This window comes from Carcharhinus amblyrhynchos, chromosome 9, assembly GCF_965287045.1.
Source record: "Carcharhinus amblyrhynchos chromosome 9, sCarAmb.v2.hapA, whole genome shotgun sequence".
NCBI classification, from domain to species: domain Eukaryota; kingdom Metazoa; phylum Chordata; class Chondrichthyes; order Carcharhiniformes; family Carcharhinidae; genus Carcharhinus; species Carcharhinus amblyrhynchos.
In genome coordinates this window covers 37,017,383-37,035,263 of record NC_137332.1, presented here as the reverse complement: position 1 = coordinate 37,035,263, position 17,881 = coordinate 37,017,383, and the positions used below count along the sequence as shown (strand labels likewise).

General features: G+C 40.7%; 1 protein-coding gene across 2 annotated transcripts in view; it reads right to left on the bottom strand.

Moving 5' to 3' along the window:
* The window catches only part of cc2d1b (coiled-coil and C2 domain containing 1B), a 76,836-nt gene that overhangs the window by 3,403 nt on the left and 55,552 nt on the right, over window positions 1-17,881 (bottom strand). Inside the window, exons 18-25 of one of the 2 annotated variants that reach the window (XR_013887853.1) lie at window positions 16,814-16,887; window positions 15,448-15,506; window positions 15,104-15,155; window positions 14,457-14,556; window positions 10,335-10,425; window positions 8,054-8,178; window positions 7,582-7,617; window positions 3,423-3,615 (exon numbers count right to left, since the gene is read on the bottom strand). Coding sequence is in view for 1 of the 2 variants with exons in the window: in XM_080195470.1 (XP_080051596.1) it covers window positions 7,605-7,617; window positions 8,054-8,178; window positions 10,335-10,425; window positions 14,457-14,556; window positions 15,104-15,155; window positions 15,448-15,506; window positions 16,814-16,887 (514 nt within the window). In the remaining variant the exon portion in view is untranslated. Of the gene's footprint in view, window positions 1-3,360; window positions 3,616-7,581; window positions 7,618-8,053; window positions 8,179-10,334; window positions 10,426-14,456; window positions 14,557-15,103; window positions 15,156-15,447; window positions 15,507-16,813; window positions 16,888-17,881 lie in introns of those variants that run through there. The other variant, XM_080195470.1, reaches the window with a different exon arrangement.

Sequence of the window (17,881 nt, the reverse complement as noted above, 5' to 3'; positions counted from 1 at the left end):
AACAATCTGTTCCTTTGACTCCAGCTCTTTGTTACTGCTGATAGACAAGGAGATTTAAAGAGCTTCCAGCTACATAATTCCCCACTAAACTGGTAAAAAATATTCTGGACCCTGCTAGGTTCATGAACTTCATCTCCCAGTTCCTCAACTTTGGTAACTAATTGTTTAAAAAAATTGTTACAGCACAGGAGGCCATTCAGCCCAAGTTTATGATAGGAGTAATTTACCCAGTATCACAAAGTGGAATACTGAGAAGACTAACAGATTTAAAAACAGCTGAAGTCACAAGTCAGGGGTGCAGTGGAATACTCTCCAATTACCTGGCTGATACCATCCAGGATAAAGCAGTCGCTTGATCAACAGCGCATTTGCCATAGGCACACATGGCAGAAGTGTGTACCATCTGCAGAAAGTCACCCAGAGTCCTTTGACAGCAACTTTCAAACACAAAAGGTCTACCAGCTAGAAGGACAAGGGCAACAAATACATGGAAGCCTGCAAGTTCACCACCAAACCATACACCAACCTTACTTGGAACTATATTGCCATTTCCTCACTCTTGCTGGACCAAAATCCCAGAACTTGCTTACAGCACTGTGGACGTTCCACATCAGATAAACTGAAGCAGTTCAAGGCAGTCAGCTTTCTGCCACCTTCAACAGCAATTAAGGATGTGAAACAAACATCGATCTTGCCAGCAACACACACCAACATGAAAGAAAAATGCACACCACGTATTCTGAAACAAGAAAGTTTGGAAAAAGTGAGTGTGCATCAACTAAGCTCAATTCAGAAGCTTTTAACAGAATGGCTCAGACATAAATAGCTCTTTCACAACTGTAGGATGTCCCAAATGCTTTATAACATAAATACTTTTTAAAGTAATTACGATGGGGAAATGGATTACCTGTCTCCTCCAAAAGATGACACCTCTGACATTATAACATTCCCTTAGTATCGCATTAGATTATCTGTTGAGAGTACATGCTCCCAAGTTTCTAAAGTGGGTCCTTGAAGCAATGACCAACTCAAAGACATGAGGACTTTAAATAGGGCAAGAAAGGCAATTAATGCAGTCAGTTTGAGATAACCAATTTGAACCACAAACAGCTCTTGGGCAGCCTTTTGACGCGTTCATTTATTCAAGGGATGTGGATTTCACTGGTGCCATCTGCCAAAGTGGCCAAGTTCACATTATACTCTGGAACTGCCAATTTTTAACCCATTTATTTTTTTGTTTCCCCTTTGCAGTCTTATGTCCTCCTCACAACCTACTGTCCTATTGTTGTCTCATCAGGAAATTTTGCAACCATACATCCATAGTTGCAATATAGCTGCACACATACACACGCGCGCACACACACACACACAATCATTTCACACTAATCCAGCCACAATTGTGATATCTAAAACAAGATAAATAATCAAAAGGAGCAAGATTAAAATTTCACTCATTGGTGACAATTTTAGGTAGTTTTTTAAGCAAATCATAGATGATAACAGATGGGCAGCAGAGTGGTTAGCACTGCTGCCTCACAGTGCCAACCAATCTGGGTTCAATTCCTCGCTTGGGTCACTGTCTGTGTGGAGTTTGCACTTTCTCCTTGTGTTTCCTCCGAGTGCTCCAGTTTCCTCCCGCAATCTGAAAGATGTGCTGGTTAGGTGCCTTGACCTTGATTGTCACTTGGCTCCTCTTCAAGTTGATTTAGAACATAAGAAATAAATAGGAGCAGGAGTAGGCCATCTAGCCCTTCGAGCCTGCCCCGCCATTCAATAAGATCATGGCTGATCTGTTGTGGCTCAGTTCCACTTTCCCGCCCTCTCCCCATAACCCTTAATCCCCTCTCTTATCAAGAACCCATCAACCCGCTTCTTAAAAATATTTAGCGAGGCAGCCTCCACCACTTCAACGGGCAGAGAATTCCAGAGATTCACCACCCTTTGAGTGAAGAAGTTCCTCCTCAACTCCGTTCTAAACCGCCTCCCCTTTATCTTGAGGCTGTGCCCCCTAGTCCTACTGTCTTTTTTGAGCGGGAAGAGTCTCTCCACCTCTATCCTATCCATCCCATTCATCATCTTATACGTCTCAATGAGATCTCCCCTCATTCTTCTAAACTCTAACGAGTACAAGCCTAGTTTATTCAGCCTCTCCTCATAGCTCAATCCCCTCAACTCCGGTAACAGCCTAGTAAACCTCCTCTGCACTCCCTCCAGGGCCAAAATATCCTTGCGCAGGTGCGGCGCCCAAAACTGCACACAGTACTCCAGCTGCGGCCTCACCAATGCCCTATACAGCTGCAGCAAGACCTCCCTACTTTTATATTCAATCCCCCTCGCTATGAAGGCCAGCATCCCATTCGCCTTCCTGACCACCTGCTGCACCTGCAAGCTGGGTTTTTGCGACTCATGCACAAGGACCCCGAGGTCCCTCTGCACCGTCGCCTGCTGCAGTTTTTCGCCACGTAAGTAATAGTCCTTCCTACCATTCTTCCTACCAAAGTGGACCACCTCACACTTGCCAACATTAAATTCCATTTGCCATTTCCTGGCCCATTCGCCCAGCCTATCTAGATCCTTCTGCAGACTCTCCACACACTCCGCACAATTTGCCTTTCCCCCAATCTTGGTGTCATCAGCAAATTTCGACACCCTGCACTCGGTTCCCTCCTCCAGATCATCTATATAAATGGTAAATAGCTGAGGCCCCAGCACCGACCCCTGGGGCACCCCACTAGTCACCAACCGCCAATCCGAATAGCACCCATTGACCCCCACTCTCTGCCTCCTATTTGACAACCAATCCTCTATCCACGCTAACACCCTACCCCCAACTCCATGTCCCCTGACCTTCTGCAATAACCTGGGTTGTGTGTTTTGTGTCACCGCTCACCAATCAGTGTAGAATATTGATTTTGTTTTTTTGTGTGATTTCAATGGAGTTTGTAAACATTGTCAGTATTTGTGACAGATTGTTTTTATATTTTTTTTAATTTGACCTCTCCTGTGCCAATATGTTAGTTGCTGGACTTTGGCAACTAAGGGAATTTCACAGTAATTTAATTTAAGCCTAACTTGTGACTAATAAATAAACTTAGTGTGCAAACAAGGTTTCTGCATCTACCTGTTACAAATCACAAAAGTATTTATTTTGGTTTCAGGTTTAGGGACTTTAACATCATCAGCATTCTATGGTCTCTGCTTCCAATCACCATTTGATTTTTGGCTCAGGTTACATCTCAAAACTGACCACTTCTAAAGAGTATTATAACATGTTCAGCCTTTTGACCTCTGGGAAGCGTTCCAAATCTAAAAATACATCAAGCCTATGTAACTGGTAAGATCATAACAATTTTCACTGACTTAAAATATAGCAGGTTTATTCATAACAAGTTGTTTTGTAATTATGGGTTTTTCTACATTACCTTTAAAGAGATAGGGCACAGCAAAATAGTTTTGATTGTGCTGATTTGCAATAAAGACATACAGCTTTAAATACACTTTCACATCTTTGGCATTGTATGTATATAGCATTCCCAATAGCAGCAATTCACTTTCCTAGATTTTGTTCTTTACTGAAGCAGTCACGAAAGAGGTGCACAGATATTGCCATTTGACCTACAAAAACAGAAAAATTAAATGTATTACTGCTTGATTGTTCAATCAATTTTCTTTCATTTTTTGTTATAAACGATGCTGCAACAGTGTTAACTAGTGTGCCTGTCAAAATACATGTAAATTTCTTTTATGGGTCACTACCTGGCTAACAATATGTCACAAATCTTCCAAGCAATCAATGGACTTGTATTTGGTTTCAAAAGTCAGGCCTTCAAATGCATACATATAGGAGAAAGGATATCTGATAAGATGAACATTCTTGTGCTGCATTTAAAGCCGATAAGTCATAAATCGCTAAACTCTTAAGACAGAGAACCATTCTAATGACTGACATGCAAAATCTTCTCTGAACTATACAGACCATGTAGTCCCAGATCTGATTTCCTGCTCATCATGAACTCAGTCTCAAACTTTGAAATATGGCCTTGGGACGTGAAGTCAGTGATGGGGATCAAACAGCAACCTTCCCTTAAATCAAGCTTTTTCATAAAAACCTCTTGCTGTCTTCAAAGACTTTTTATCTATAGCATTAATCAATCAATCAACACACTTTCTCGTTTGTCTTTTAATTCTCTCAACTTTTAGCTTCCAGGAAACATATACAAGATCAGAACTGGGGCAGCACCAGGGACCTGGGTGTGATTCCCGACTTGGGTCACTATCTGTGTGGAGCTTGCATGCTCTCCCAGTGTCTGCATGGGTTTCCTCCGGGGTGCTCTGGTTTTCTCCCACAGTCTGAAAGACATGCTGGTTAGATGCATTGATCTGAACAGACGCTGGAGTATGGTCACGAGGGGAATTTTACAGTAACTTAATTGCAGTGTTAATGTAAGCCTTACTTATGACTAACAAACTTTAAACTTCAACTTATGAAAATGTGGTTGCGTTCTACCAAAGCAATTATTTATTCTAGTTAAACCACTAAAAAAGAGACCTGGATATTGCTGACATGTTATCAATAAGCTAATGATGTTTTAAAAATTCTTTCATGGGATGTGGGCTTTGTTAGCAAGCTAGCATTGGTGCCTCAATCCTTAATTGCCCTTGAAATGAGTCACTTCATTTCAGAGGGCAGTTAAGAGGCAACCACATTGCTCTGGGTCTGGAGTCATTTGTAGGCCAGATCAGGTAAGGCTGAAAGATTTTCTTCCCTAAATGACTTTAATGAACCAGATGGGTTTCTAACAACGATTGATGACAGTTTCACAGTCACCATTACTGAGACTAGCTTTATAATGCAAATTTACTAATTGAATTTAAATTCCACTTACTGGCACAGTGTGTTTTGAACCCATGTGCTCTGGGCATTAGCCTATGCCTCTGGATTATTAGTTCAATGACATTACCACCAAGCCACCACCTCCCTGTAAGTATGCAGTTATTAATGTGTAAATTGACCAGCAAGTTCATTTGATTCAATGCTACAACACGAGTTGCAAATTACCAGATTTGCTAGTTGCTTTATGCCATTCCACCGTTCACTTTGCAAATATTGCAAACTACCTTAAACCTCCTGTTACTTTTAAGGGCATGCTGAATTTGTACATTTATCATATATTAAACTCCTCTCACTAAATTAAGGCAGGCAAATAATAACCCATGGTTTTTTTTTAAACCAGTATGCTATTCACTGAAGTGCATATTAAGTGGATTGGCCATGCAAAATTACCTCTTAGTGTCCAAAGATGTGTAGATTAGGGGCATTAGCAGGATTAAACATGTGAGGTTAAGGGGATAGGGCAGGGGGCAATCCTGGGTGGGATGCTCTGTTGAAGAGTTGTTGCAGACTCAATGAGCCAAATGGCTTCCTTCTGCACTGTTGGAATTCCATGGACTCCAGAAGGACAATGCCAATAAATCTTTCTATCCACAACTGAACAATGCAAGCCGTTGGGTTTCACACAGCAAGTAATTTCACAAATGCAAATGGAATGTTGGTCTTTATAGCAAGGGGAATGGGAGTACAAAAGCTAGGAAATCTTGTGACAGTTGTAGAGAGCATTGGTGAGACAGCACCGAGAGTACTGTATCGCCTTACTACCGGAAGGACGTGGAGACTCTGGAGAGAATGCAGATGAGGTTTACCAGGATGTTGCCTGGTATGGAAGGACTGGGGTATGAGGAAAGATTGAAGAAATTGGGGCTCTTTTCCCTTGAAAGACGTTGACTGAGGGGGGATCTAAGAGGTATATAAGATTATGAAGGGTATAGATAGAGTAAACAGAGGTAAGCTATTTCCTATAATGGAGACACGTAGGACAAGGGGCCATGGACTTAAGGTGAGGGGGGAGCGGTACAACACAGATATTAGAGGGAGGTTTTTCACACAGAGGGTAGTGGGGGTATGGAATGCTCTGCCAAGTAAGGTGGTGGAGGCAAACACGGTAGAGTCCTTTAAGTGTAACTTAGACAGGCACATGACTGAGTTGGAGATGGGTGGATATAGGAGAACCTTTTAAATAAGGGTCATTAGCATTGGGGCGTCCCTGGAAATGTAAATGGGTATAGTATGATAATGTTTTTTCTCTTTTCATTCACAGGTTTTAAGTCGGTCCACCTCGTGTCCAACGAGGGGCATACACGCGATGGGTCGTACTGGGACTGCTCTTGGTTGTTTGAGATTGGCCTAGTGCTTCATGTCGTTAGTGTGTGCCTAAACTGGGCAAGATACTGGGCAAGACGACAGCTCAGTGACTATCGCTGATTGCTGTGCAGACACATGGATTTGGGCCGGTGTCTGTGGGAGTTTGCGCATTCTCCCCGTGCTTGCGTGGGTTTCCTCCCACACCCCAAAGATGTGCTGTTAGGCTGACTAGCAGGAATAAATTGTCCCTAAATCAGTTTCCCTCAATCTGGATGGCCATAAAACATTAGATAGGGGTCATGGGTAGAGAGGTGGACTGGTGGTGTTGAGATGGCAGCGCGGGCTCGTTGGGCCGAAGGGCCTGTTTCCCGGGCTGATTTTGTCCTTTGTAGATTTAGTCACCTCGCTCAAGGTGGGATAGTGAAAACAATTCAGAGAAGGCTGATTCCTGGAATGAGGGCCTTGTCTTGCAAGGTTGGGCCCTCCTCATTTTCTTTAAGAACAACAAAAGGTGATCTTATCGAAATATTATATGAGTCTGAGAGGGTCTGACAGGCTAGTTGCTGAGTGGATGCTGCCCTTACGGGAGAGTCTAGAACCAGGGGCACAATTTCAAAATAAGCATTTCCTATTTAATGTGGAGAAGAGGAGAAATTTCCTCAGAGTTATTAGTTTTTGGAATTCACTTCCCCAGCAAGCAGCAGACAATGGGTCATTTAACATATTCAAGGTAATATTAGACATACTTTTGATAGACAAGCTGAACTGAAGCTGCAATCAGATCAGCCTCAATCTTACGAATGGCAGAGCAGGCTGGAAGGGCCAAATAGCCTAATTCTGCTCTCATTTCTCATGTTCTTACGAGACAGTTATAATTTAGCTATTAATTCCTACGTGAAACAATTTTGATTCAATAAAGCTTTACATTCAAATAGCTCTTCTCTAAAGTTTTCCACATGCTCATCTGAAGTACATCAGTTAATAAAGGCCTGTGACATGCTACTGCAACTGAGCAGGGAGATTCATGTTCGATCCCTTATCCTGCTGAGATCGTGAACACAGTAAAAAGTCTGACAACACCAGGTTTTAGTCCAACCAATTTATTTGATAATAGACTCACAAGCTTTCAAGGTTTCCCTAACCCCCGTGACTTGCCTGGGTTTGCAAAACCTCACTTTGCAAACCCAGGCAAGTCACGGGGGTTAGGGAAACCTCGAAAGCTTGTGAGTCTATTATCAAATAAATTGGTTGGACTAAAACCTGGTGTTGTCAGACTTTTTACTGTGTTTACGCCAGTCCAACGCCGGCATACCCACATCGAGATCGTGAACCTCAGTGGTTCTAGGCTGAGGCACTAAGCGGAAAATCAAAAGCAAACATACCTGTTGCAGTTCAAATGGTTATTCTAGTCCTGTTCCCTAGACAAATGTAAAAGGTCAGATAATTAATATCCTTAAGTGTGCAGAAGTGATAAATTCCAGTTACTCTCTCTCTTTCCCGCCAATTCTCAAAGTAGTTATCACTTTTGTAAAGGAAGAAAAGACAACTCAATATATAAGCTAATAGCAAAATATCACTTGTGCCAAAAATCAGAAACAAAATACATAATACTGGAAATACTTATGAAAGATCATAAACTGAATTGTTTCTCTCCCCACAAAAACTGCTAAACCTGCTGAGTACTTCCTGGTTATAGTGTATAAACTACTCCTGTCATGCTGTTTTTCCTCAAAGTAGTTTTGAGGGAAAACTAAGTTGGGGAGAAAAAATTCCATACACCGTATCCATCACAAGTTTCATTTAAAATCTGTAACTGCAATCATACTGAGCAAGATTATCTGCAAATGTTCTCACCTAGTAGTCTGATCAAGGAGCAGCCATTTATCTGTGTTAATTTGTAGATCTTGGCCATTGAGAGGTTCTCTGATTTGAACTTTAAGTTCTAATCGACCACCAGTGGATTTTCTGCCATCAAAAATCTACAGTAAGGAAAACAAATGAGTTTCAAACAATCCTTGAAAACCTTTTGTAAGAGCTAAGGCATCTTTGCAACATTTTTAAAAATCGTAATGCAAGACAAATTCTATTAAAACAGTAAAACCAATTTACATACAATAGGTGATCATTTCAAAAATATTCTTTCACAGGATGTGAGCATTGCTAGCTAGACCAGCATTTATTGCCCATTCCTAATTGCCCTCAAAGATGATGATAGCCACCTCCTTGAATGTTGCAGTCCACATGGCACAGGAACATCCAGTGCTATTAGGGAGGACATTCCATGATTTTGACCCAACAACAATGACAGAAAAGTAATTTATTTCCAAGTCAGGTGGAGTGAGGCTGGAAGGGGAACTTGTGGGTGGTGATGTTCCCATGATGTGCTGCCCTTCTCCTTTTAGGTGGTAGAGGTCAGTTTTGGAAGATGCTGCCAAAGGACTCTTGGTGAGTTGCTGCAGTGCATCTTGTAGATGGCACACACTGCTGCCACTGCATTGGTGATGGCGGGAGTAAATGCTGAAGGTGATGAATTGGGTGCAAGTCAAGCCAGCTGCTTTGTCCTGGATGGTGTTGAGCCCGACTGTTGTTGAAACTGCATTCATCCAGACAGGTGCAAAGTATTCCATCACACTCCTGACTTAGGCCTTGTAGATGTTCATGCTCTAGAGGGAGTGCAAGAGAGATTTAACAGACCGATTCCTGGGATAGCAGGGCTGACATATGAGGAAAGATTGAGTTGACTAGGATTGTATTCACTGGAGTTCAGAAGACTGAAGGGGGAATCGCACATAAAATTTTAACAGGACAAGACAGGGTAGATGCAAGAGGGATGGTTCTTGATGGTGGAACCAGAGGTCACAATCTGAGGACACCGAGTGAAGAAATTTCTCCTCACCTGTGTCCTAAGTGGTCTACCCTGAAAGTGGTTAGTCTGTGAAATTCACTACCACAGAAAGTAGTTGAGACTGAAACATTGTATGTTTTCAAGAAGGAGCAGATAGAGTACTTGGGGTGAAGGGGATCAAAGGTTATGAGGCAGAAGGTGGGATCAGGCTATTGAGATGGATGATCAGCTATGATCATAATGAATGACAGAACAGGCTCATAGGGCCAAATGGCCTCCTCCTGCTCCTATTTTCTATGGTGAACAGGCTTTGGGGAGTCAGGTTAGTTACTTGCCACAGAATGCTAGGTTTATAACCTGTTCTTTTAGCCACAATATTTATGGAACTAGTGCAATTCAGTTTCTGAACAATGGCCATCTCCACAATATTGGTAGTTGGGGAATTCAGTGATGATAACGCCACTTAATGTCAAAGAGAGATAGCTGGATTGTTTCGTTGGTGATAGTGATTGGCTGGCACTTGTGTTGTGCAAATGTTACTTGCCACATATCAGCCTAAGCTTGGTCTGGCTACATGAGGACAAGGATTACTTCAATATCTGAGTTGTTACCAATTGTTATGTGGCCAATAACTTAACAGCCTCAACTAGGGCGAAGACAGGGTGAAAACAGGAAGGCTGCCCTGGGATTTGTCCACCCCACATAAAATTGCAAACACATCAGGGACAGTCAGCAGGAAGGTCACAGTTGCTGCAACTGGTAGAAATCTGCAGAACATACTAGAATGGAAATTTAGAGTTGAAAGATCTCATACAACTTCCAGTTTGTGATGAATTAACCTATTTGAGTCAGGTCACAGTGCAGACATTTCAATTCTCTTCAGTATTCATAGGGCAAGAGTGGAAAAAAATCATCCTGCATTCCTGTTCTTGATTGCTATCCTGTGAGTGCTGCTAGGACATGCATGTAGAATGGTCAGTTGGCCAAGTACTAATGGAGCTTGCTGGCAAGGATTATTTCTTTCAAAAAGGGGAGAAGGCAGTGTATATGATAGGTGATGTACAGTATTTGCAATACTGCTAAAAACAGCAAGTATTAGTTAATTCCAAACTAAATAAATCCAAATGTAAAATCTGAAACAAAAAGGAAAGAGCAAAGAAGAATTTTTCAAAGTATTACTTTTGGTGAACTATTTTTTAAAACAGAACTTTGAAGTGCTGACATAAGAAATATTTGTAATTGTTTCAAGTATTGGTTACTTTAGAACATAGAAACTCACTGAAGACTTACCTCAACAATTTCTCTGACCTCGCATTCAGTTTCTAATTTGTCCAGTTTTAGCTGTGCAGTTCCCACTGGTTTGTCACTCCTTAAAAATCCACTGTACAAAATCAAAGCAATTAATTGTGTTTAACAGAAATAATCTTGCTAAACAAATGTTTACTTGCCCTATATTGATGCAGTGAAAATACAGAACTGTATAAAGTATAAAAACAGTGGTTGGCTAATACAAATACAAAATTAAAACATCATGCCAGTATAGAATCTAGAGAAAGCTGGATAGGAAAAACAGAACCAGTAGATACAACATAGTTGAAATTCCAAAAAAGCATTTATGTGGTTCCACACTAAGGGCTAATAAGAACCAAGGGGGAGGGGAAGTATATTACGATGGCTAGTTGAGGAAGTACATTGTCATGGATAGAGGATAGACTAACTAATAGAAGAAAACAAGGGGTATTTTCACATGGAAACCTGTAACTATTGGAATGACACAGGAACCAGTGCTGGGGCCAAAATTATTTACAATATATTAATGACCTAGACAAGGGAAGTGATGAATGTACTATTGCTAAGTTAGCAGGTGACACATAAGAAGGTTGGAATCAGGAGGTGAAGGTGACAGTGCCTACAGAGGGATTTCAACAAGTCAAGTGAATGGACCTAAACTTTCTTTATTCATTTATTACCTAACCTGAATTGTCCTTGAGAAGGTGGTGGTGCACAGCCTTCTTAAACTGTTGCAGTCCCTGAAAGTAAGGACTTCCACAGCACTGTCAGGGACGGAGTTCCCAGATTTTGACCCACTGACAGTGAAAGAACATGAACTGCTTCATCTGTGGAGTCATGTGCGGTCATCAGCAAATATACCCATTTCTGACCTTATGATGGAAGGAAGGTCATTGATGATGCAGCTGAAGATGGTTGGGCTTAGGAAACCACCTGATGTCCTGCATTAGCAGATGAAATATATTCAATACAATATAGGAAAATGTGAAGTTATGTACTTTGGTAGGAAGAATAAAAGGAGCTGAACATTTTTAAATAGAGAGACTGCAAAAAGCTGCATTATGGCGGAATTTAGGGGTCCTTGTGCATAAATCAAAGAAGTTAGCATGCAGGTTCAGCAGGTAATAAAGGCGGCAAATGGAATATTGGCCTTTTTCAAGTGGAAGAGAGTATAAAAATAGGGCGCGTGCATGCACACACACAAAAAACGTACCAATTACAAACAACAGGACATGGACACAAAGGTTTCAATTCACTTCCAACCTTGTCAGTAACAGTATGATAAATCACAAGCTTGCAGTTGCAGTATTGCATATAGTCCATATCTGATCAGAATCTGATAAGAGATTAGCTTATACCTTCATATGATCAAAGTAAGAGATATACATAAAAGCCACTCATCTCTGGATGCATTCCTAGTGAACAATATAATACAGGACTAGCAGCAGTCACATTGATGTAACTCTCCAGTGCATTTACTTTGTTGAGATTGGTGTGTGCCATGGGGAAACTGTGGAACACAGGACATAGAACATTACAGCGCAGAACAGGCCCTTCGGCCCACGATGTTGCGCCGACCAGCTTTTAAAAAAAAAACAACACTAACTCACTAATCTAAACCAATCCCATTTCGTCCATAAACCTATCCACAGATCTCTTAAACGCCCCCAAACTAGACGCATTTACAACTGCAGCTGGCAGGGCATTCCAGTCCCTCACCACCCTCTGGGTAAAGAACCTACCCCTGACATCAGTCCTATAACTACCCCCCCTTAATTTAAAGCCAAGCCCCCTCGTGCTAGCTTTCTCCATCCTAGGAAAAAGGCTATCACTATCCACCCTGTCTAAACCTCTAATCATCTTATATGTTTCAATAAGGTCCCCTCTTAGCCGCCTTCTTTCCAGCGAAAACAACCCCAAATCTCTCAGTCTCTCCTCATAGGATCTCCCCTCCATACCAGGCAACATCCTGGTAAACCTCCTCTGCACCCTCTCCAAAGCCTCTACATCCTTCCTGTAATGTGGGGACCAGAACTGCACACAATACTCCAAGTGCGGCCGCACCAGAGTTGTGTACAGTTGCATCATGACGCTGCGACTCCTAAATTCAATCCCCCTACCAATAAATGCCAAGACACCGTATGCCTTCTTAACAACCTTATCTACTTGATTCCCAACTTTCAGGGATCTGTGTACACATACACCTAGATCCCTCTGCTCCTCCACACTATTCAAAGTCCTCCCGTTAGCCCTATACTCAACACATCTGTTATTCCTACCGAAATGAATTACCTCACACTTCTCCACATTAAACTCCATCCGCCACCTCGCGGCCCAGCTCTGCAACCTTTCTAAGTCACCCTGCAAACTATGACACCCTTCCTCACAATCTACCACACCTCCGACTTTGGTGTCATCAGCAAACTTACTAATCCACCCAACTACACCCTCATCCAGATCATTAATAAAAATTACAAACAGCAGTGGCCCCAAAACAGATCCCTGAGGCACACCACTCGTAACCGAACTCCATGACGAATATTTACCATCAACCACCACCCTCTGTCTCCTATCTGCTAGCCAATTCCTGATCCAATTACCTAGATCACCCCCAATCCCATACATCTGCATTTTCTGCAGAAGCCTACCATGGTGAACCTTATCAAACGCCTTACTAAAATCCATATACACCACGTCAACTGCCTTACCCCTATCCACCTCTTTGGTCACTTTCTCAAAGAACTCGATAAGGTTAGTAAGGCACGACCTACCCGCTACAAAACCATGCTGACTGTCTCTAATCAATTCATTACTCTCCAAATAACTATAAATCCTGTCTCTAATAATCCTTTCCAAAACCTTACCCACCACAGAAGTAAGACTCACCGGTCTATAATTCCCAGGGAAGTCTCTGCTCCCCTTCTTAAACAATGGGACAACATTTGCTGTCCTCCAATCTTCCGGTACTATACCAGAGACCAACGACGACCTGAAGATCAGAGCCAGAGGCTCCGCAATCACCTCTCTTGCCTCCCAGAGAATCCTAGGGTAAATCCCATCCGGACCAGGGGATTTATCTATTTTCAAACCCTCTAGAATATCCAGGTGTGGCAAAAGAGATGTACAGCTTCTAGAATTCTTATCTTATTGGAAGAAAGAGCTTTTGATTAGAGCAGAGTTTCCCAAACCTTTCTGTTCACAGAATCCTTTTGACTTCCCAAGAACACTGACGGAACCCAAGAAACACTATCATGTTAAAGAGCTAAACTACTATAAATGGATTGTTTTTTGTGTGACAAGTACAAAGATACGAAAACAAATTTAAAGTCTTTTCTATTTCTAAGGTGTATACATTTATTACAATAAAAAGCCCTCTTAAGTAGTACTTAAGTCTTACCTTCTTATTGTCATTTTTAATGGAAGGGGTTATTTGCTCACAGATCTGTGTAATATTAGGTGTGCTGCTACAGAGCTGTATTCTATATCAAACATACACACCCTCTCACTCACACACACTCCAACTTCACACCACTACACACACACACAGACACACACACACACACACACACACACACACACACACACACACACACACACACACACACACACACAGTCTCCATGGTCAGTTTGCCCCTTATTCCAAGGCATCTCCAACCCAATGGCCACTGCTGGTCTGCCATCAGCTCTCGTCCTACTTTTTCCAGTCAGAGGCTGGCTTCTTATTGAATTGGCTGTTCATAGGCTCACTGATTGATCAAGCAGATTAACAGCATTTTTCAAATTTTATACATCATTCTGGCCCACTGTGGAACCCCTGGATGTATCTAATGGGACACTAGGGTTCTATGGAACCCAGTTTGAGAAACCCTGGATTAGAGGAAATTTATCTCAAAATCACTCTGGTGAGTTACCAACACTATATTGTTACAATAATTGCCAAATAGAGTCACCACTGTAAAAATATACACACAACACCAAGGAAGAAGTCTTTTGAAAGAAACTCCACCTCCCCCATTCTCAAGCACAAATTATGTGGTAGAAAATAATCTTGTTAATCCCTGCAACATAATACTAAAACCAGATATGCTTGAACTGTTACGCAGAATTCATTGCTGTCCTTACCCCTTATGAAATATTTCAAATTTAATTCCTTTGGTCTGAATTATTCGTTTAAATCCTCGGTGATTTCTGTTAATATTGAGCATAAAACTCTGATTATATTCTGGAAAAAACAAAAACACTTCTAAGAGAAAAACACATGGCACGTGGAACATTGCAGAGTTTGGATAAAACATGGCAAAAGGACATAAAATGCACATCCCAGATTAATCTGAACTACAAAATAGTTTGGTAAGATATTGCAAGGTATTTTATAATTAGTGCACTCTCATACAGGTAAGTATAAATTAATTCCACTGAGATAATTTCTTATATTAAAAAAATTACATGGCATTGCAACTTTAATACTGTATTCATACTAACTCTAGAGCACAGGCCCTTTCACATTTTACTCGAGATTTATCATAGATTTAACTGAGATTAGCTAACACAGGAAAAAGGTCATGGTTACATTAACAATTAACCTGGACATAAAGTCAACATAAAGGTAAAGAAGAGAGTTGCAAACTTATCAAAACATACGCTTTATGACACTATCAAAAATATATTGAAAGCTACAGTTATTCTAATTCAAAATATTTAATCTAAACAAGAATGATATGACCATACAGTTCCCTCCCAAAGACTGAGGAAAGCTACTTGTCTCATACCTGGACAATTAGTATTCTTTATCACGGTCGTTTTGTTTCTTTGAGCTTGTTCCTGGTTAAACAAGATGGTAGCATATGGATCAACACTATAAATGTTACATTTGCAATTTATATAGTTTTGTATTGTGGATAATTATTGTATGACAAAAATTGCGAACATTGTGATTCGACTAGTTAAAATGACCAAAGTTTATTCACAAATAAGTAGAGATTCACATTTGTAAACTACTTTTGTATTATCTGGAATTAAGTGCTGTATGTAACTGAAGATAAAAATGTTGCTGCTAGATTGCAACCAGAATGTAAAATTTTAAAATCCACATACTTAAAACAATTTTACTCACTGCACTAGGATATTGAAATTCAAACTTTATAAAAGCATCAAGGTCATGTGTTGCCACACCTATGCAAAATGAAACAAAACAAGTTATGTCCCAGCAGGAATTAATTCATCAAGGCCACAACATTAAAAGAAAACTCAATTTAAGTTCATAAAGGTGTTGTCCTTCTATAAAAATAATTTTATAGACAATTAATGAAAGGTTCTATAAATCAGGCAATCCGAGGTTATTCAGATCCCACCATACAAGATCACATACAGTAATCTTGCGTCACAAGCTTGACTAAATTTAATGTTCACGATTTATTTTTCACAATATATTTAAAAGAAACAGTATATTTGATTTGACACTTGAGACAACAGTCTGGAAAAACAATCTGTCTGAATAACAATATCCTATATATAATTCTATTTTCTGAGAGATTTCAGTTGTAGTGATGACAAGGTGGTTATCTATTGGAGATGGTTTGCATTTCCAAACTTACTTCATACAGTTTGATCAATTAAAAATTACACCACTTTAATTCTTGCAGGGACAGTACTGACTACCTCTATAGGTCTGATAGATTTTTGTTAACCAACAGTATTAAAGGGTATGGGGGAAAGTTGGGTATTTGTAACTAGGTTGCAGGTCAGCCATGATCTCTCACAATGGTGGAACAGGCTCAAACTGCCCACTCTTATCCTATATTTATAGTATTTTGCATAAATACTTTTCTAGAATTTTCCACAAGAATGGAGTATTTAAGTGACATTGCCATGAATAGCTGGGGAGAAAATATTCAATAGGACATAGAACCCCACAGTGCAGAAACAGGCCCTTTGGCCCATCGAGTCTGCACCGACCACAATCCCACCCAGGCCCTATTCCCATATCCCTACACATTTACCCGCTAATCCCTCTAACCTACACATCCCAGGACACTAAGGGGCAATTTTAGCACGGCCAATGAACCTAACCCGCACATCTTTGGACGGTGGGAGGAAACCGGAGCACCCGGAGGAAACCCACGCAATTTAACACACGTCTTAATTAAAGGCTGGCTTAAAATTATACAAGGTCCACATTACACAACATAATATTGTAATCTTTTGACCTTTTGTACAACTAAAAATGATCTCTTGTACTATGCCATCTCCTGAAGATGCTGACTGACAATAGCTTACAATTCTTTGGCTGCCAGCTATTTTCCCATAATCTAGGCTGCAGTCAAACATTTGTTAGGTAAGATAATGTTAAGCAAATATCTCATCTTGTTTATATGTCAATGTTAATTTTTGTTATTGGGGACTGTTAAGTTTATCATTGTAGTCATTATCAGCTGCTTTTGCATTATACTAGTGCTGGTCAGAGGTCCATTTGGTCTTACCTGAAGGTGCAGGGAGATTTATTCCTTTTACAATGATAAGAAGCATTTCAGTACTGCTGATGTCTGAAAATATACTAAAAAACAAAGCATAATATTATGGTCTGGCTAGAAACTGATACACGAATTATAAATCAAAACATACAATGAGTTTACCAGCAAGTTAAACAGGTACCCATTGAAATGGATTAAGTAATTTTGTTTTTTTGCAAAGCTACTCAATTAGAAGATAGTACAATCATCTCTTTTCAAGTAGACTAGACTAATTACTGAATTACACTTTTCTCTCAAAATTATCTATTTTGATTTTTTATGGCAATAATCCTCATAGATGTCAATCTTCAACAAGGATTCAGTTGAGTGATCCACATTATCTAAACTCACGTGAAGCTCCCCAAGTGTGGCTTGATACCTATGAAACTCAAATCCCAATACTAAACGTTTGGGGGGGCGGTGCTGCCAAACTTTAGGGAGGCGGTGGGGGGGGGGGTCGGGGAGGAAAACACCTTTTGACATGAAGTTGAAAAACAAAATGGTATCTTTTTTTCCTCCTTCCAATTTTTCTTGCCTTCCCATAAGTTGACAGTAAGTATGAAATTCTTGTTGTAGGGCAACAATTTTAGTTGCCACACATTCAATCATGCATAGCCATAGGCTTTCATAAATGATAATATGGTGGTAGTGGTAGCACTGCTGCCTCACAGCACAGGGACCCAAGTTTGATTCCCAGCTTGGGTCACTGCCTACATGGAGTTTGCACGTTCTCTCCTTATCTGCGTGGGTTTTCTCCGGCTGCTCCAGTTTCCTCCCAAAGAAGTGCTAACTAGGTGCATTGGCCATGCTAAATTCTCCCTCAGTGTCCCCAAACAAGGGCTGGAGTGTGACAAGTAGGGGATTTTTACAGTAACTTCATTGCAGTGTTAATGTAAGCCTACTTGTGACACTAATAAGTAAACTTCAAACTTTAATGGAGAATAACATGTAACAGATGGTTGATCAAAGAGGCACTCTTGCTATCTACTTGGGCATCCGAGCATCACATTCATTGACAATTGTACAATTGAAGGAAAG